The sequence below is a fragment of the Panthera tigris genome, chromosome B2, assembly GCF_018350195.1.
Source record: "Panthera tigris isolate Pti1 chromosome B2, P.tigris_Pti1_mat1.1, whole genome shotgun sequence".
Classification (NCBI taxonomy): domain Eukaryota; kingdom Metazoa; phylum Chordata; class Mammalia; order Carnivora; family Felidae; genus Panthera; species Panthera tigris.
The window spans coordinates 75,014,672-75,035,579 of NC_056664.1; the positions used below are offsets into that span (position 1 = coordinate 75,014,672).

The window sequence follows — 20,908 nt, forward strand, 5'->3', positions numbered from 1 at the left end:
GTGTGATGTTCAGGTCACTAGGTACAGATAGCCTTTTGTAAATCAATTCTGTTCTGGCCGGTATACTTTTAACATCTTGTGAACTTGATTAAAATCAGGTATCTTGCCTGAGTCTAGTTTTATGACGTTGAAGGACTGGACTGTTGACAGAAGTTATCAAGTTAATGTCATTCTGTGAGGCATCTTTAGTAAACAACCAGCTGACTTTTTCCTGAAGATGTTCTGATCTTATGGTCCTTTTGAACTATAACGGGGAGCTTCTGTTACCTTCTGATACTTAATTCATCAGTTACTGCAAGATCCTTACTATCCTGCTGTGGACAAGAAGGAAAAATTATGAACATCCAAGCATTTAAAGAAATAAAGCAAATTATTTGAAATTGTTTTTAAAACATGTTTAACTTTTCTATTTTTAAAATTACATTGAAAATTTCTGAAATGTCTTAAAGGCAGTTCTCTTATATGAGTGGTACATAGTGGTTATATAAAAATGCACTACAGAAAATGTTTTGCTCAAATATTTTTATTCTAGATTGAGAAGTAGCATGCTCTAAGTACAGTTTCTGATCTTGCTTTGTTTTTATAGGCGTTCAATTCAGAACAGCTGTTGTTTTAATAGGTTTTTCAAAGATTTCATGAAGGTGAAGTTAGCACATTTACTAACGTAAGATTTTAGAATACTTTTCTATTTCCATTTTCTCTCCTACTAGTTTTATTGCTATGGCTAAGAATCCATATGTAAGCAGTGAGTATATATTCTCCACCTTGTACCGTGTAAGACAGGTATACATAGACACTGCTTTTGAGGTGCTTATAATTTAGTTTAGCAATCAGTCCTTTACTGAGAATTTGTACTTAAGTGCTTGTCAGTAGTTTGTAAAATCGAGACTGCAGATGGTTTGGGAAAATAATGTTGGGAAATGAGTGTAATAAAACCTCATTATCAATTTGGTTATAAGGATATAATCCAGACATACTTGGGGGCTTAATGAGTATTCCCCAAACTCCTTACATACCTTAAAGACTAAGATGTAGTCTGAAAGTTATGAATTCATCCTGTTACTCCTCAGTGTTCTAAATTTAGCTAGGCTAACGTCAGTTTCCCTGATTTTTTTTTCTTCTGATTTAGTTTATATTTCATTGTTTAGGAGATTTTGTTTCCGTAAGCAATCCTGAGGGCAGTTTTAAAATATCCCAGTTCCAAGAATTAGAAGATCTCTTTTTATTGGCAGCTGGAACAGGCTTCACACCAATGGTTAAAATACTGAATTATGCTTTGACTAACATACCCAGTCTCAGGTATGTAACTTTATCTTTAATTACTATCCTTTATGAGGCTATTAGATTAGTGTAAGGTATTCTAAATTAATTGCTCAGTGGACCTTAATAGACGTATTCTCATTTCCTCATTTATCATTTCCTTACCCTACGTCTTCTAGTCCTAGCTGTTTTACTAACTTGATTCTTTTATTTTTGGTACTTTGGGTTACCTAATTGGCACTAAAAAAACATTCATGCCACTTTACGTTTAGACTTTTCCATTCATGCATATTTTAAATGTAACTGAAATAGTTCTTTTTGAGTTGTTGTTGTTTTTTCTTTTAAGGAAAGTGAAGCTGATGTTCTTCAATAAAACAGAGGATGATATAATTTGGAGAAGCCAGTTGGAGAAATTAGCATTTAAAGATAAAAGGTATTAAACCGGTGTTAGCTCTGCACTTAAATATTCAAAAATGTATAGTCAGTCTAGGCCTTATCTCCTTTGATTGGAGTGTTTAATTAGCCAGGAAGCCCCGTCAAAGAAAAAATAAACTAATCAATAATTCCCTCAATGCAAGTAATGTTAATATCCCTCCCCCAAAGAAATACTGTTCGGTAAGATTAATACGACATCATATATGTATTGATAAAATATATACTGGACGTTATGTTTTAACGTGTTACTTATTCTGAGTTGAGTTTCACTGAAAATGATCTAGTATAGCCAATTTGATGATTCAAGATTTTCTTGCTATAGTGGGTGCAAATCAAATAAATGTGATAAGATGGATCAAGCAAAAATAAATATATTTCCTTACTATAAGATTTCTTAGAGCCTTTGTGACTTTTCAGAGGGGGTCTTCCTTATGTATGTTCAGTTAAGATTTTCTTCATTTTTGTTTGTCTACATTAAGTCATTAATAGCTGTTAATACTGGTGGTCCTCAGTACGCACCTTGGGGAATGCTGGCATAGGCAATAGAAAAAAGTTTGAGCCAGGCTGAACTCTGGTAGAATGAGAAAGCATGGGAATCTGTCTCATTGAAGAAAGCCCTAGCACAGTCAGCTGAAATTAGATAGTTGAAATGGGCATATGCCCTATCTCCCCTAAAGAGAGTTAAAAGCAGCAGGAAATTCTGAAGGTATTGTTTGGAAGAGTGAATTGGAGGAGCTGTCATACTTTGTAAAGCATATCTGTAGTCATCCAAAGCTATGTTTAAGAAATTCAGGACTTCATAAGGACTTCACACAAAATATCTGAAGTAAGTATGTTTAAGATTGTACAGGACAGATAAAATTCCAGGCTTTTTGAAAGTTCGAGTTAAAGATGTCAACAACTCAGCTGTTCTGGGACTCCGTTTCTTGTGACTACTTTCCAAACATCCTTGCTGTGGGAATGAATGGCCACCTTTCGTTTTTCCTCCCTCCTGTCTTCCATCCTCTTCCCCTCTCTCTCTTCATAAATAACGTTCACAAATTAAAGATGACCTGACTCACTTATCCTTGAAGTATTGAGTCTTCTTACATACTTAAACCATAAACTTAAAAGTATTTGTATTTAGGTAGCCGTACAACAGTTTAGAGCATGATTTAAAGAAATACAAATTCCTAGGTTTTCAAACGTCTTTTTCACACTTTTGAAAGTGGAAAGTTAGGCATGTACCACAAAGCCTAAAGCCTAAATTCTGGTTTTCATTCTACCCTTCACCAGCTTGGACCTTACTCAAAAATTACTTAGCTCTGTGGGCCTGTCTCTTTATCTTCCAAATGAAATAATGACATCTTTCCTACTTACTTCATAAGGCTAATGTGAGGATTGGAGAAGATTGTGTAACTGCTTTGGAAACCGAAGCCCTACCTCAGATATTTGAATTGTGGCTTAGAAGAACTCTACGTACATGCGTTTCATTTCTGCATTAACTGAGCTCCTGTTTTCCTGATCAAACATTTAAAAGAATTTAAACAGCATTGCTAAGCTTTTTAACTGTAGGGTTGTTTTAAAAAAAATGTTTCTGGCAGCGTTTTGACAAAGTTATTTTTGAACATAGTTCCCTTGTACGAGAGGATCCATTTGCTATTATTTTCATGAACAGACATTGTACTTTTAGACCTTCAGTAGGAGCTAAACTTGATTTAAGAAGTACTTGGTAAAAAGAAATGTGTTGACAGCCTCTGAACATAAAGTGTGTTTTCTTTTGTTTCATTCTGTTTGTTTTGGTCTACATAATTTGGGTTGGTGGATTGCATAGGCTGGAATACTGAGGGTGAGGAAAGGCCCCTTTTTTTTCATATCTGGATGCCTGGCTCTAACAGCACTCACCAGGTGAGTGGACTCTCCAGCTTGCTGAGAGAAGTGATGGCGCTCTGACTTCTGGCCTACCTTTATCCTCCCTCTTCTCCTTCTGTTTCTCTTCTTGCCCTCCCCTCGTGCTCCTGGGTGCTCGCTCTCTCTACTCACTAACCTCCTCCTTCTTCTTGGAGACATAATTGTCCTTGCTTGAGGCACTCTGTTGGCACGGACTTCTAGTGTTGTATGATTGCCGCTCCCTGGAGACTCGTGTCATGCCCTCACTGGAAAACAAAAAGGCCATGCTTGTATGGAATGTTTACCAGGAATGTTACCATATTCTGAGGCTTTATGAGAAACCCAGCCTTAAAGGCTTATTGATGGGTTTTTAGCACTATTGTTGAGTCCCATACAAAAAAGGAAAGTAAAAACTCAGATTTAATATAAGGTTATTTTAATTAGTCACATCTGTATTTTAGTTAGTATTTAAGGGCACCTTTTATGTATTAAACCATCCTTTCCTACATCTTGACTTTCCTGTATCACTCCTAATTTTAGTAATAAAGTTTCTGATGACAAAATGTGACACCTGAACATATTAAAATAATTATTGGGTTGTAAGTATCTTTTTAAAAATCCTTCTAAATTTTGTAGTTAAAGCAAGTGAAATACCTTACTCTGTAGGATTAGGTTTCAGCCTTCCACTCAGTCCTTGTGGAACAAGAAGGGACAGATAGGATGGATATTGAGGCTAAGATATGATCTAATACTCTGATTTTCAGCAAGCATGCTATGCTTGTCCTCCAAGTTTATCTAGATAATATTAACAGATGAAATTCTTAGAAAAATCATTGCATAATGGGACCTTACTAACCTTGTGACCTTGGGCAAGTTATTTGATCTGACTGAGCCTCAGTTTTTCCGCTTGTAGAAATAAGGATATCAATTACCTACATCATAGAATTATTTGGCTACAGGGGTCAGTGAGACAGTTTGTGTAGGTGCCTAGCCCATAATTAGCGTATTTGTAACATTCATTCATTCATTAAATAAATGTGAGCTCTGCTATGTGCCTCTCTACACAGGGGCACAACAGTGAACAAGATACTATGTTGGCTTATTTTCTCATACAATCCAGGGAATGTATCTCTTCATTTACCCACATTGCTAAACTTAATAGAATTGCAAAACACAGGTACACTGTAAGTACTTTTATGGGATGTTTCTATTTCAGTCAAGTTTCCATGTCATTAAATATAAAATTTGAATAGAAAACAGCTTACTTGAATTTTATCCAAATATGTCCAGTAGTTAGGACTCCATTCACAACATTTCAAATCTAGCAAAATCTCACACATTTATTTTTCTTAAGAAATTTGAGAGGAAACAGAAGGCAAAAATGTGTGGTAGTAGCTATAGTTAATTACTATGTAAACTGGGATCCAAATTAAATTTCGTTTATCTGTCTCTTGACCTCTGAACAGTGTTATGCATGAGGTCCCATCCCAGTAGAATGCCCTAGCTCTGTGAATTCTTAGCTTTTGCAAAATGATTTTTGAGGGGCGGGATAGCTTGACATTGAGATTGACCTCTGGACAACATTTTGTAATATATAAATTTTTTTTAATGTTTATTTTTGAGAGAGACAGAGACAGAATGTGAGTGGGTTGGGGCAGAGAGAGAGGGAGGCACAGAATCCGAAGCAGGCTCCAGGCTCTGAGCCGTCAACACAGAGCCTGACGCAGGGCTCAAACTCATGAACCACAAGATCATGACCTGAGCCGAAGTCGGACGCTCAACCAACTGAGCTACCCAGGCACCCCTGTAATATATAAATTTAACAGGTATTTATTTTCCCTTCCCCTTCAAAGCAGTCATTTTTGGAGAAAATAACCTTCTTTTAATAAAGCTATCTCCTTGTCTTGCTCTCTGACACACACATGTGTGCACTTATACACACTCATCTTTTTATTTTGTTTTTTAAATAATGTAGTCTTAGGGCTCCTGAGTAGTTCACTCAGTTAAGCAAACGACTTCAGCTCAGATCATGATTTCGCAGTTCATGAGTTCAAGCTCCATGTTGGGCTCTGTGCTGACAACTCAGAGCCTAGAGCCTGCTTCAGATTCTGTGTTTCTGACTCTCTGCCCCTCCCCTGCTTGACATTCTCTCTCTCTTTCTCTCTGTCAAAAATAAATTAAAAAACATTAGAAAAAAATTTTTAAATAATGTAGACATACTGATTAAACTTTTTATAACTACATTTTCTACTTAGTATATTATGCACATTCTGTGTGTCGAATATTTTAATGTTTATTTATTTTTGAGACAGAGAGAGACAGAGCATGAAAGGGGGAGAGTCAGAGAGAGGGAGACAGAATCAGAAGCAGGCTCCAGGCTCCGAGCTGTCAGCACGGAGCCCGACGCGGGGCTCAAACTCACGGACTGTGAGATCATGACCTGAGCCGAAGTCGGACGCCCAACCGACTGAGTCACCCAGGCGCCCCTGTGTGTCAAATATTTTAAACCAGTTTTTGTCTGCCACCTCAGTCTGCCTCTCCACCCTGTTCCAATGACTTTAGGGGACATTTATGTCTGAAAACATTTTTTATCATCACAACGGAGGGCATCTAGTTGGTAGAGTCCAGGAATGCTGCAACATACTGCATACACACAACAATCTCCCACAACAAATAACCAGCCCCAAATTCCAGTAGTGCCAGTTGGGAAAACTGGCACGTTACCATGATTTCTAATAGCTGCACTATATGCAGTCATGTAACCATACCAGGACTTATTTAACCAGTCCCCTGCTGTTTGGCATAGTGATTACAAGCTGCTTTGTACCTCCATATGCAGGATAAAAATTCATCAGAAGAATCATCAGGTCACAGAATACCAAGGCTATTGATACATTTTGACAAATAGCCTCGAGAAAGGTAAATTACCAAGCACAGAATATTGTACTCCCCACACTTGATATGTTAGTGTCGTTATTTTTCCTTTAGAAAGGATGAGGTTAATGTTTAGGGCATAAGGGAAGGCGAAAGAGAAAGGGATTCCAAGCAGCACAAGGACAGGGGATTGTGTACCCCATTATGGGCACCGGTGGACCAGGCACATCACTTCAGTCACTTGTGTGCTCACTCTTTGCAAAATGTGCTTAATGTTGGGGAAAGATACAAAATGAGTAAGAATCCCCAAGTGGTGGTGAAGTTCTCAAGTTCGGCAGTAAGTGTAAAGTCTTGAGAGGAATGAGTCATATGTTCTAGAAGTCTAGGAGGAGGAGTGATTCTGTTTTTGTGAGGGTGGGGATGTCAAAGCTTCATAGAGGAAGGTCTGGGCTTTGGGGAGCAATTAGCATTTCTGTGAACAGGAAAAGAAATTTGTATAATAGGATTTTTTATAAGCAAAAAACCAAGAGGGCCAGTATGTTGAGTCCAATTATGTTGAACTGTGTGTGGAAAGGAAAACAATGTGAAATAACTTTGTGAAAATAAAACCATTAATTATATCCATATTAGAAGGAATCTTAGTGGTGATCACTTCTAATCCTCTTATTTTACAGTCAACGAAACAGGGTAGTTAAAATCTGGCAATGGAAGACCTTAAGCGTAATTCCTGTATTACACTTAGTACATGGGAAGTTCCGGCAACCTGGGAAGCACATCTCCCTTTATTACTGACAGGGTCTGTAGATAATGACTATGTTTCTGTACCCTGGTGTCAGCATTAAGACTAGCGATGTTTCAGTCTAATTGAGATAGCAGATGCCGATGATCTCAGAGGCACAAGTACATTGGAAATGTGCCTGAACCCCTTTCTTTTTCTCCAGCCTGTGATGTACTCAAATATGTGGGCCCCTAATATGGACCCATAAGGGACTTTCTTCCTCCCAGATGTTCCTCAAATGGTGTGTTTCTTGGAATGTGTTTTTTTAAATGTCCATGTGTTCCCCTGACCAAAGGGCTCTGTGATTAAATAAGTCTGAGACAGAATGTGTACTATATTACCTTCTTGAAGATTTGTTGTGAAGTTAGCATATTCAAGGTTTTGAGAAATTCTGAAGAAATCTATTTAACTTTTCTTAACCCAGTAGTCCCAAACTCATTTGAGAGGTTAGCCTTCTCTCATGGATTACCACTCACATCTGGAAGAACACTAGTGTTTCATCAGATTCATTTTGAGAAATGTCTCCGTAATATGTATATTTTATCAAATTTTAACCCCTACCTGTTTATTTTGTGAATTATTACCCTATGAGCAAATAACTAGTTTTCCTGTTGTTTCTAGTATTTTTCTCTTTTTTATTGGTTTTTATTTTGATTCCAGTATGGTTAACATACAGGTATACAATATAGTGATTCAGGAATTCTGTACGTTACTCAGTGCTCGTTGTGATGGGTGGGCTCTTAATCCCCTTCACCTGTTTCACCCATCTTCCCACCCACCTCCCCTCTGGTAACCACCAGTTTGTTCTCTATAGTTAAGAGTGGCTTCTCGGTTTCTCTCTCTCTTTTTGTGTGTTTGTTTTGTTTCTTAAGTTCCACATATGAGTGAAATCATGTGGTATTGTTCATCCATCAAAAAATGAAATCTTGCCATTTGCAATAACATGGATGGAGCTAGAGAGTTTAATGCTAAGCAAAGTAAGTCAGTCAGAGAAAGACAAATACCTTATGATCTAGTATTTTTCTTTATCTAGAGAAATCAGGAAAAGCTGGGGCTCCAAATACCCTGAAATACCCTTCTCTAGGCAGTGACTAATCACAGAAGCTTTCTGAGCAGAAAGTTGTAAGATGGGTTCTGGGTTTTTAGAAGAACTAATATAGCCATGATGTGTCAGATAGATTAGGGCTAAGGATATTAGAGCAGTATTTTAGTCGAGAGATATAAAGGCCTATTGCAGAGTTGTGGCAGTAAAAATAGGAAGGCAGGAGATATGTGTAAGAAATGTGAAGGAGGTACATTTTGGAAGCTGATTGGCCGGAGGGGGAGGGAATCAGTTGTTGATGACTACAGGCTCTGCAGTCATTTTAGATTGAATGCATACATTTGTATTTCAAGACTTTTCATCTTGGATCATTATCAGTCTACTTTAAAATAATTATTTTCAACATGAATAGATACTTCTCTAAAGAAGACATCCAGATGGCCAACCAGGCACATGAAAAGATGCTCAACATCGCTCCTTATCAGGGGAATACAAATCAAAACCACACTCAGATATCACCTCACGCCAGTCAGAGTGGCCAAAATGAACAAATCAGGAGACTATAGATGCTGGAGAGGATGTGGAGAAACGGGAACCCTCTTGCACTGTTGGTGGGAATGCAAATTGGTGCAGCCACTCTGGAAAACAGTGTGGAGGTTCCTCAGAAAATTAAAAATAGACCTACCCTATGACCCAGCAATAGCACTGCTAGGAATTTACCCAAGGAATACAGGAGTACTGATGCATAGGGACACTTGTACCCCAATGTTTATAGCAGCACTCTCAACAATAGCCAAATTATGGAAAGAGCCTAAATGTCCATCAACTGATGAATGGATAAAGAAATTGTGGTTTATATACACAATGGAGTACTACGTGGCAATGAGAAAGAATGAAATATGGCCCTTTGTAGCAACGTGGATGGAACTGGAGGGTGTTATGCTAAGTGAAATAAGCCATACAGAGAAAGACACTTACCATATGGTTTCACTCTTATGTGGATCCTGAGAAACTTAACAGAAACCCATAGGGGAGGGGAAGGGGGAAAAAAAGAGGTTAGAGTGGAAGAGAGCCAAAGCATAAGAGACTCTTAAAAACTGAGAACAAACTGAGGGTTGATGGGGAGTGGGAGGGAGGGGAGGGTGGGTGATGGGTATTGAGGAGGGCACCTTTTGGGATGAGCACTGGGTGTTGTATAGAAACCAATTTGACAATAAACTTCATATATTGAAAAAAAATAGTAATTATTTTCACCAGCTTGTTTACTTCCATTGACATTTAGACCACATAGGTATTTACCAGAAGCAGGTCTACTTTCTCTCGCCCACTTGCTCTCTTTTTATTTTGCTTTGTTTGCACTTAATAGATTATCTAAATTTATTTTCAGGTAACCTTCTCAAGAGTTCTAGTCCTTTCCTGCATGTTGAGATCACAGGGCAGAAAAGAGTTTCAGAACATTTACTCTTATGCCTCACGGCTATAATTGTTGCATACAGCAAATTGGCCCTTATTCATAATAACCCAGAAGAGAGGATTCCATAGTAATCATCTGTATCTTAATATGATAAAAAGGAATGCTTCTTTAAAATATTCCTGAGTCTTAATTTGGTATTGCTCCTATCCCACTTTAAGCTCTTCTAATCCTGTAGCGGCTAAGCAGGAGAGCATCCTCTTCACAATATCCCTAAAAATTATATCCATGTGGCTGTGTGTTTTTTCCATTAAGTGCCCAAAAATTATGGCCAAGGGACCGCTGTGTGAATAAATACGAAACGCATGGGAAGGTTACACCCTTTATGTAAGGATCTCAGTTATTTTATCACCCTTTAGTAGATGCCTGCAGAAGGTATGCCAATGACTAGGCCTTTTTTTTTTTTCTTTTAAATATCTCAGTAAAGGAAAATTAGGTGAGAGGGACACCAGTATTAATTTATAGATCTTAGCAGTTTTATTCCAGTGACCAACTTGTTGGAAATAGAGCCAGAGGAGACAAGTTTTTATTTTTAATTTAACCAGGTAATTGCAATCTTTTATCCAGTTGTCTGTGTATAATTGGAAATGTCTTAACATAATGGTTCTGCAGTTGCTTTTGGGTCTCCTTTGATGATCTGCTTTGATGATGAAAGGCTATGGATCTTCTCAGAAAAATGCACTTATGAATTCACGTACATTTTTTAATGTGATTTCATAGATGCCAGCATATGACTTTGTTCTTCCAGGCACATTTTTGGTTTTTTTGTTTGTTTGTTTGTTTGTTTTTTAGCCAATATGGCTTCTTTGTAAATAAGTTTCTTTATTCCTTCAAGTATTTTTGCACACTTACCTCAAGCCAAACCCAGAACAGTGTACAAATAGTACATTCTGGAATTATCTAAAACTATTTTAAATTTTAAATGCCAGCAACGAAAAATAAGTTAGTGAAAGAAAGTATTTGGGGAAGCTGTTTTGTACAGAGTAGAATAGATTGCTGCTAAAACCACATGGGGACCTTAAAGGTAAGAAATAGAACATAATTCTGTAGGGTTTTTAAATATAAAATCAGAATATTAGAACAGAGATGATATAGTTTTCCCATCTCATTCTGCAAATGAACAAATAAGACCAAGAGGCCTGGGTCTGGGTGAGAGCCTGGACTGGTTCTCCGAGCCCCTGCAGACACTCAGCGTTGGCCTGTGCTGCTCTGTGCCAGTCAGTTTGCAGGCACTTTACCTAAGCTGTCGCACAGCGACGTGAGGGCAGCGGCACCGGCCACGTCTTGTTTCTGTTCTGACATTTGGCTCCCTGGGCCCCCTCACAAGAGAAACTGTTCGCTTCTACTTTTTCTTAAGATTGATGTTAACGTATGATTTATTTCTGCTCGTCTTGAGAAAGCATCTCAGTTATTCACTAGGAAATGTAGAAAGTCATTTGATCTGCTAAAAATGGTTAAGAATGAATTGTGTTTGCTACAATGGAGACCAGGTACAACATAACATTTTTAATTTACTGTGATTCTTTACCAGCAATTCACTTAACAGATCACAGAGCTGTGGGAAGAAATGGTCTGGAGTACGTTGTGAGATTTGGTTTGATGTTCTTATCTCTCATTTTAATTCTGTACCCATTTTTTTTTTCTTTCATGTGTTTCGTTTCTTAGTATCTGAATGCCTCCTGTGTGTTGGCCACTAGGGATGCAGTGACAGCCAGAGTGTGATCCTTGCTCTCATGGAGCTTATGATGTAGCGGGCAAGGTAGACATTAATAGGATAATCATCTTGATCACCACATATTTACAGGCTGAAGTAAGGGCTGCAAAGAAAAGGGAAAGGAAAGCATTCCTACAACACATACAACAGAGCACTGTGGGCTGCAGTGCTTCCCCCTTTGGAAATGATGCTTGAGCTAAGAACTGAAAGGGGGGCGCGGTTTGCTTAGTAGAAGCATTTCAGGAAGAGGATGGGCAGCACGTGAAGACTGAGCCAAGTAGACACAGTTAGGAGCCAGGACTTGGTGAGGATATGCTTATGGCAGGTGAGGCAGAGAAAGGTCTCCTGGATGAATCCCAAGCTCCTGGCTTTTGCAACCAAGTGGACCATGGCGCCGTTCACAAAGATAACCTCAGGTGTGGGATAGGGAGATCATAAGTTGATGTTGAAGACAGCAAGAAATGAATCCAGTAGGCTCTTGGGTCTGGAACTCCTTGGAGAGGTTTGGGTCAGAGATTAAAACGCACATGCCAATGGTAATTGCTCTGTTCTGTGATTTATACAGGCAGATTATGAATAGAAATGTGGAGTGCTTTGAGATCCCTTGGAACTCTCTTTCTAGTGAGTTCAGTAAATAACACCAGATCACTCTTCTTATTCGTAGCAAAAGTTAACCCTTAGTAAATATGGATTTACCTATATGTTTTTGTTAAACTTTTGCTTATCATCTGTTCTAGTGCTTTTCTAGCAAGTGTATCAATTTATACACTTCATACACTACAGTTTAGGTATTCAGTTGTTCTCAAGGGGAAAAAAAGAAAATGTTTTCATGAACTTAAAACATGCTAATAATATGTTCAAATAATAGACTTAAAAAAATGTTTCTTTCCTCCAGATTTGATGTTGAATTTGTTCTCTCAGCACCCACTTCTGAATGGAATGGCAAATGGGGACACATTTCACCAGCTCTTCTTTCTGAATTTTTGAAAAGAAGTTCAGACAAATCCAAAGTCCTCATCTGTGGACCAACCCCATTTACAGAACAAGGAATACGGTGAGTAGCAATGTGGTACGGAAAAGAATGCCCAACACTGTGAAATGAAAATCTTCCGTAAGAAGCAATCGACTTAGCTCTGTTCTTCCCATTCATACAAACCTGCACTACAGTAGTCGGTTACAGCCTAAGAAAATAGTAGTTTTTAACCTTCATGCAGGTGAGAGGTTGGAGGCCAGGATTATGCATAGAGTTAGATGTGGATGATGATCATTGCTAATGACTGGCAGTGTGGATACATGGTGCCACTTTTCTTATCTGGGACATAATTAATAAGCATTGTTCATCTCGTTGCAGCTTTCCACCTTTCTTCATTCTCTGCAGTTAGGCAAAAGCTAGTAAATAATACAGGGATTGAAAGCCAGACGTCAAGACAAAAGGAGAGACTAGAACATAAATAAGCTAAGACTCCAAGTTGACACTGGATGGCGAAGCATCAATGGTAGTGTTCATCTTACTCGAAATTCACCTGGCTCTGATTTAAATCTAAAATGACACTTTAAAATATTTCATTATTTATGTAGGCACTGTTGGGTGTATAGGTGATTTTAAAATATGACTGCCTCAACTACCCTGTTTTTCCTTGTTTGAGATATGACTAAACCTCACATTTTCTGGTTACTTTTCTCTCTCACCATTTTTAATTTTAATTAAGAAACATATTGACCTCAGTACATGCATTGAGAAATGTTTCTCTCTATGTTGCATTTAAAAAAGTATTTTAATTAAATTGAATTTTATTTCTGGATTGTAATACCTTCAGAAAAAATGTTCTTATGTATAAGCACTCTCAACTTCAAATTTTTTAAAAAATTACTGTTTAAACTTTTAATCTTTCAAAGCTGAAATAAAACTATTAAATTTATAGTGAAGATTAACAGTATGATTTGAAGTAAAATAGTTTTTCAGAAAGAAAAAGGCTAAAGGCTACATTCTTTTACTTTGTTGACACTGCTATTTAAAAAAAATTTTTTTTAATGTTTATTTTTCTTGAGAGAAAGAAAGACAGAGTGTGAGCTGGGGAAGGGGCAGAGAGAGGGAGACCCAGAATCCGAAGGAGGCTCCAGGCTCCAGGCTCCAGGCCGTCAGCACAGAGCCCGACGCGGGGCTCGAACTCCGAAGCCCCAAGATCATGTCCTGAGCCGAAATTGGACGCTTAACCGCTTAACCGACTGAGCCACCCAGGCGCCCTGACACTGCTATTTTAGATGTATCTTAATGCTTACTTCATAGCAGACTGCAGTTTAATTATCATTTTAAATGATGTGAATCATAAACTCTTCAGCATTGAAAGAGACTGTGTCTTTAAGGCCATTTAGCCCAATTAACTGACTGAGGAAGAATCCCTGGTACAGCCTCCTATTAGAAGTGTGTTGTTTTCTCCCTTGAACAATGGGCTATTTGCAGGCTCTTCATTTGCATACCCACTTCCTTGCATTCCGGAGCCTCAGTCTATGTGTAATTGAATAGAAGATAGCCAAGATCCTAGTACTTCTGCATTTATAAAATTGAATGTAATCTCTACAGCTTTATTTTCTCAGCTTTACCTCAGAGCTAATCTTTCCATGCTGCTAGCTGGCTTGCCAGGAATTGCTCAGGGGGAATCACTGGTCATGTATGGATCCCTGCTTTTGCTCACAGTTGAACATGCTGTACAGAATTGTCTTGTGAGATGTAGCTTAATTCAAATAGTACAGACATACCTTTTTTTTATTTCTCTCTACTTACTGTGCTTCACACATACTGCATTTTTGTTACATACTGCAGATTGTGGCAACCCTGCATCACACAAGTCCATTGTTGCTGTCCTGCCAACAGTGTTTCTGTGTCACATTTTGGTAATTGTCACAGTATTTCACTCTTTTTCATTATTCTCACGTGTGTTATGGTGATCTGTGATCAGTGATTGCAACTTGCTGAGAGCCCAGACGATGGTTAGCATTTTTTTTTAGCAGTGAAGTATTTTTTTAATTAAGGTATGTACATTGTTTTTTAGACACAATGCTGTTGCACACTGAATAGACTGTAGTGTAAATAGAACTTTGCTATGCATTGGAAAACAAAACAATTCATTTGACTCGCCCTATTTTGATATTTACTTTATTGCAGTGGTCTGCAAGCTGAATCCACAGTATCTCTGAACATGCCTGTACTTGGCAGTTCATAGCCTCTGCCCTGTGACTTGTAATTTAGGACTCCTGTTTCTTTGATTTCCTCGTCTCGATCATCTTAATGAATGTCTTGTGTCTCTTACTTGACATTTACGTGGGTCTCTTATTAGATCATAGGTTTTGCTGTCCTGAAAAATGACTCCTTTGGGGGCGATTCTCACTCCTTCAGGCCCTCCAAAATGAATCTCATGTCTGCTACAGAAGTATAACCATTTCAAACACAGTCTCCATATTTGGTGAAAATTCGTTAGGTTTGTATGATATGATAAGAGAAAGACTCAGAAACTGATTTTATTGTGATATAAAGAGCAAGATAATCACTTGCTCAGTAAAGGTACTTTCATCTACCAAATCCCCACTGTGTTTGTGGCACAGATGAATAAAACAGGCTCTGGTATTGAGGCCCACACTGTCTAGTGGTGGAAGCAAATGCGTGCATTAATAACTAAAATACGACTCTGAATATCATAAACCCTCTTACTAGAGGTGGAAACCAAGTGTTAAGGAAATTCAGGAAGAGGCAAGTTACACCTGGGCTGGTGTATTGGAGGGAGATTTGCTGCATGGTCAGAAAGACCTGTTGTTTGAGTGACAGCCAAAATGTTGCCAGTCACAGGAAGCGGGGAAGGGTTGGATGGGCCGAGGAACAAGCAAACCCATTAAAGGGCAGGTATGCAGAAGACTAGCCTGGTGTGGCCAGGCAGGGACAGAAAGTGTGGCTAGAAAGGTAGGTGAGTCCAAACAGTGAGAGGCTTAACCATTGCACGGAGTTGGCCCCATGACTCCTGCTCACACCCTTACTTTGTCTGAATATGTGTGTATGCCTAGAAGCCGCTAATTTGAGTTTGAATCCCAGCTATGCCACTTGTAAGCATCTATAATCACAAGTCACGTGTCCTAGAACCAAATACTTAACCTTTCTAAGCTTTAGTGCACTCACCTGTACAAGGGAATAAATTATAATACTTAGGAATGTGAAGTGCATAGCACAGTGACTACATATATAGCAAGTACTAAATAAATGTTTTTATTTTCGACTTTGTTTTCTTCTTTTTTACTGAAGTATAATTAACATACAGTGTTATATTAGTTTCAGGCATACACTATGATTCAACATTTCTGTACATTACTCAGTGCTCAACCTGTTTCACCCATCCACCCCCCTCCCTGCCCCCCTCTGGCAGCCATCAGTTTGTTCTCTGTATTTAAGAGTCTTTCTTTTTTTCTTTTTTTTTTTTTTTTTTTGGTTTCTTTTTTCTTTGTTTTGCTTCTTGAATTCCACATGAGTGAAATCATATGGTATTTGGCCTTCTCTAGTTTCAGCAGCATTTTAAACAGAGCTACTTCTAAGATTTCAGTCTCTATACTGTTTTCCAAATTGAATTATACTTTAGCAACATTTCTGCTTGTCTTGTTCAGTTTGGGAGAATGAGGATAGAGTGCTGGGGGATCAACTCCTTACTTTGAAAACTGGTGAATAAAGGGCAGGGGAAGCATTTAGTCTGCCTTTTCTGTGAGGTGTGCCACTGGGCAACTACATAATAAATTAGCAGATGTTCATTTTTCTCTATAGAATTCCTCAGCTGATAAATGAAGAAAGAGTTACAGGAGTATCACCAACTTCAGTCCCTCATGAACTAATGGGTGTATACGTAGATCCCCAATGGTTGTTAGCATCCAAAAAGAGAGGCAACCAGGTATGATAAGCCTCCTGATGGAAGAACACTACCTAGGAGATAGTCTTGTCAAAAAGAATTGAACCCGTATCTGATCAAGCCTCGAGATCCAATTATTAAAATGTGGGAAATAAGAGACACAGCAACATATTATTAATGTATACCACAGAGATGCAGCAAAATGGAGACTCTGGGTGGCGCAAGACCTAAAAATCTGGTTTTGTCAACAAACAAATCACAGGATGAAGAGAGAGAGAGATGGAAGGGATCTCGCAGATCGAAAGATACCTAAAAGACATCAGCTAATCACACTGAGTAGATTTTAGTTGGCATTAAACAAACCTTAGAATTATGGCATTTATGAGACAGTTGAAAATTTGAACACTGACTAGATATTTGAAGAGAAAGTGCATACTAAGCGGGGAAAATGAAAAAATACTATGGTTATGACGGTCAACTTTGATCTTCTTTATTTTTAAACATTTTGCCAAAGAAACATGTACTTTTTCTTTGTTTTCCAGGTTGCTGCATGATAGGAACTTTTCCAAAGAGGAGATCCATAGTTTTACAGCATAATGAAGAGCTGTCATTGTCCTTTATTCAACTGTTTTGTCTAAATTTGTGATTACTTAGTATTTTTTAAGAGAACATTTTTGTACATACTAACTAAAAGGTTAACTAGAATCCAGGTTTCAGTTTCTTCAATGAAATCAAATGTTCCTTCAGTAGAGGCAACTTGTTGACTTTATTTTGTACCATAACTTATTTTGCTATTGATATTTGACCTGGAATCGACCATGGCAACAAGTACATACAGGTGTCTTTTGTGATGAGTCACAGACTTCCTTACCATTTAAAGTGTATCACTGTACTACAGTAAACTCTGGTGTTTTATGACATGATAAAGTAAATGATCATTTTGATCACATTTCTATGCTGTAAAATGTCTTATTAGCAATACAGATTAAATTTTACATTGCACTGTTAACTCAGGAAATGATCATTTATGTCCTTGTTATTAACTATTAAAACATGGAATGTTTTAACTTATTAAGTATCGAAACATTGTGTGTGTGTGTGTGTGTGTGTGTGTGTGTGTGTGTGGCATTGATACCGAGTAGAATAAACATATACTTAAGTACTTTTTAATTCTTGTGGTAGAAATGTGTTTGAATTCAACAATATTGGATGGGTGTCTAAGGGGGACTTAAAAAGGCAGCAGGAAAAGATTCTGGAGACATTTCATATCTGCAGCTTGCAATTAGATGTGTGAGAGAGTCTAAGAGAATCTTAACAACTATTTCAATTCTTAGCCAAAATTAGGGGCATCAGGAAATGTAATGAAAGTGTAGCATCTGGTCCCATGACCTAAAATAATCCTTTGGTGCTCTGGAATGGGTTAAATTTTAATTCTTTTTGAGCCCATCTAGAACACTGAGTCCTAAATGGTACCTTCCCTGGCTGGCTGCTTTCCCCACAGCTGGTAGTTCAGCAGGGAGCCCTCGTGAGCTCTGGTGTGTGGGTGATTCATTCTTTCCTCCAGCTGCTGTGCGCAGCCTTCAAATATTTTCACAGATTGGGATTTAGCAGAGGGTATCAAGAAGAGCCACCGTGAGCTTTTCCTGAGGAAACTGTTGAATGCATGGGTGGCTACTGCTGAAGCTAACTCAGATTTTTTTCAGTCTCAGTCAATACAGCAGCTCTGTGTGCACAGAAATGGGGGTGCAGGGAGCCAGCTCCAATTTTCCTGAAAATGATGTGAATAGCTAAATCTTCACTGAATGATATACTCAGGAGAAATACAATAGATTTGCATTCCTGAAATGACAAATACCCAGTTGATGAAGGCGCATGTGTGCAGGTGGCTGGTGGAATCCTTTCCTGTGCCTTCCTCTTCGGTATCCACCTCCAGCCACACTGTCATTCACCCAGGCAGGACAGAGCCGTCCTGAGCCCTCGTGGCTAACACGAACGTTCTCCAGCTTCTGCCTCCCTGCCACCTCCTTTTTCTCCTCTAAGAGAGATCATGAACTCTCTAGGCATGCCTGTTTTGTAGTTTATTAGTAAATCTATCAATTCCACCTCACCCAACAGTTGTCTCATCTTTTCTGTCCTTTTTTGTCTCCAATCCTTTTCTAATGACCTCAAACAAAATCCTGTTTCTTTCTTCCACATTCCTCTTCTGTGTTTTAAAGCAAAAGGAAACCCATAATAAGCATCTTCTGAACCTGTGTGTTCCTTATTCCCAAATTGGAGTCTCTGAGAATCATTGAACTTCAGTATTCCATATCCAGACATCTGGATGCCACATGGTTGTTCCACAAGTACCCCCTCCCCCATAATTAACTCCTACCATGGGCATTGCTCCCCAAGCCTCTCCTCTTGCATTCTCAGATTCACTGGGATTACCTTCCACCTAACTGGCTCTTCCAGAACCATTTGGAACCAGTGTCTCTCTTTCCAAACTGACTTCACCACAGCAGCTAGCCCTGCCCTATCATCCCTCAACTGGATTAGGACAGTAGCCTGGTTACAGTCTTGATCTCACTGAAATCCATCCTCCACTCTAGGGTCTTCTAGAAGGCCTTAGTGAGAAAATACCCTGCATAGAGCTTCATTCTCCCATTGTACACACCCATATACTGAGGGGCACAGGTGGAAATATGGATTGTAACTTCTTTTTTGATCAAACATTAAGACTCCTACATCACATGTTTGCAATAAGAAAAGGGAATTCAAAATCACTTTTGCTTAAGAATTCTGCTTGCTTGCTTTAAAAAAAAATGTTGGGGCACCTGGGTGGCTCAGTCGGTTAAGCGTCTGACTTTGTCTCAGGTCATCATCTCAAAGTCTGTGGATTCCAGCCCCATGACAGGCTCTGTGCTGACAGCTCAGAGCCTGGAGCCTGCTTCAGATTCTGTGTCTCCCTCTCTCTCTGACCCTCCCCCACTCATGCTGTCTCAAAAATAAACATTTGGGGTGCCTGGGTGGCTCAGTTGCTTAAGCGTCCAACTCTTAGTTTTTGGCTCAGGTCATGATCTCATGGTTTGTGAGTTTGAGCCGTGTTGGGCTGTGTGCTGACAGCACGGAGCCTGCTTGACATTCTGTCTCTCCCTCTCTCTCTGCCCCTTTCCTGCTCACACTCTCTGTCTCTCTCAAAAAATAAATGAATTAAGTTTATGTATTAGTTTTCTACTGCTGCCAGAACAAATTACCACAAACTTAGTGGCTCAAAACAGCATCCGTTTATTATCTCACAGTTTCATGGCTCAGAAGTCTGGGCACAATGGGGCTCAGCTGGGTCCTCTGCGGAAGGCCTCCCAAGGCTGAAATTAGGTTGTTCAATTAGGCTGCACTCTTCCCTAGAGGCTCTGGGGAAGATTGTGCTTCTAGGTCATTGAGGTTGTTGGCCGGATTCAATTCCTTGCAGCTGTAGGATGGAGTTCCCCATTTCCTTGTCCCATTTCCTTGCTAGCTGTCAGCTGGGGGCTGGTCTTTTTGTAAAAGCTGCCCACGTTTCTTCCCGTGCTTTCTTTGTGGCCACTCCAGCACCGGCCCATCCAGTCCCTCTCAGGCTTCAAATCTTCAAATCTCGCCCAATTTCCCTTCTGCCATATCTTTTGCCCCAGCTGGAGAAAGTTCGCTACTTTTAAGGGCTCACATGATTAGATTGGGCCCACCCACAAACCAGAATAATCTCCCAATCGTAAAATCTTGTTTAACAGCTGCAGAGTCTTTTGCTGTTTAATGTAACATATTACAGTGTGCAGGCGTTAGGGATTGACACTTAAGGATGAGCATTCTGCCTACCACAGTCTACAAAGAGAACAGAAATTGTCCAAGGTAAGACTATGTTCTGTCTAGACACTGCTATGGGCTCTCACTTTTTACCTCGGCGTGATAGAATGGGACAGGAGTGCAGGGCGCTGTCACACTCCAGAATGCTCCACTTCCATATTCATTCTGGAGGCAAAGGCTCGGTCACACTTCCTCTGTGGTCTGCTACCTCTGCCACATAAACTGGTCCTGTCTGGGGCTGTATCTACTGAGGAACCACATGAACCAGACTCCGGCCTACTATATTTAAAATTCTAATACCTTAGAAAAGAGAAACCTTAACCAGTGCCAATCGCTTGGTATCTTTCGGCTCTGGTCTTACTGTGAATTCTTTTCACCCAGGGTTGCCAGTGTGACAGAGCTCAAAACAATACCAGAGCGATCCGTCCAACATGCAAAAAGAAGGTTTTCTTTCCTGGTCAAGGTTCTCTTCTGCCACCCCGTCACCACTTGTGCATGGTGTGGAGGCTTTATCTGTGAGGCAACACACTAAGACTGGGGCCCTGCCGATGAGGCAATGGTTCCATACCAGGCAAGCTGAGAGCACCGTAGGCGGCCACATCCACGCTTCCCTCAAGCACTCGGTTCTTAGAATGAGATGTCACTCAGAGAAGTTTGCCATTCCCCAGAACAGTCCTTGGTCCCCAGAACATTCATGTCCAAATCTTTCTGTGGATGTATTTTTTAATTTCCTTTGGACGGATAACGAGAAGCACAACTGCGGAGT

At 39.4% G+C, this 20,908-nt stretch overlaps 1 protein-coding gene across 5 annotated transcripts in view; it reads left to right on the forward strand.

Moving 5' to 3' along the window:
* LOC102966675 (cytochrome b5 reductase 4) overlaps window positions 1-17,394 on the forward strand; it is a 93,203-nt gene extending 75,809 nt beyond the window's left edge. Inside the window, exons 13-17 of one of the 5 annotated variants that reach the window (XM_042986750.1) lie at window positions 1,149-1,299; window positions 1,607-1,693; window positions 12,339-12,497; window positions 16,242-16,365; window positions 16,866-17,394. In XM_042986750.1, coding sequence (XP_042842684.1) covers window positions 1,149-1,299; window positions 1,607-1,693; window positions 12,339-12,497; window positions 16,242-16,365; window positions 16,866-16,877 — 533 coding nt within the window. In that variant the 3' untranslated portion in view covers window positions 16,878-17,394. Of the gene's footprint in view, window positions 1-1,148; window positions 1,300-1,606; window positions 1,694-12,338; window positions 12,498-12,794; window positions 13,191-16,241; window positions 16,372-16,865 lie in introns of those variants that run through there. The other 4 variants (XM_007090154.3, XM_042986752.1, XM_042986751.1 and 1 more) reach the window with 4 other exon arrangements.
* The last annotated feature ends 3,514 nt before the right edge of the window (window positions 17,395-20,908 follow it).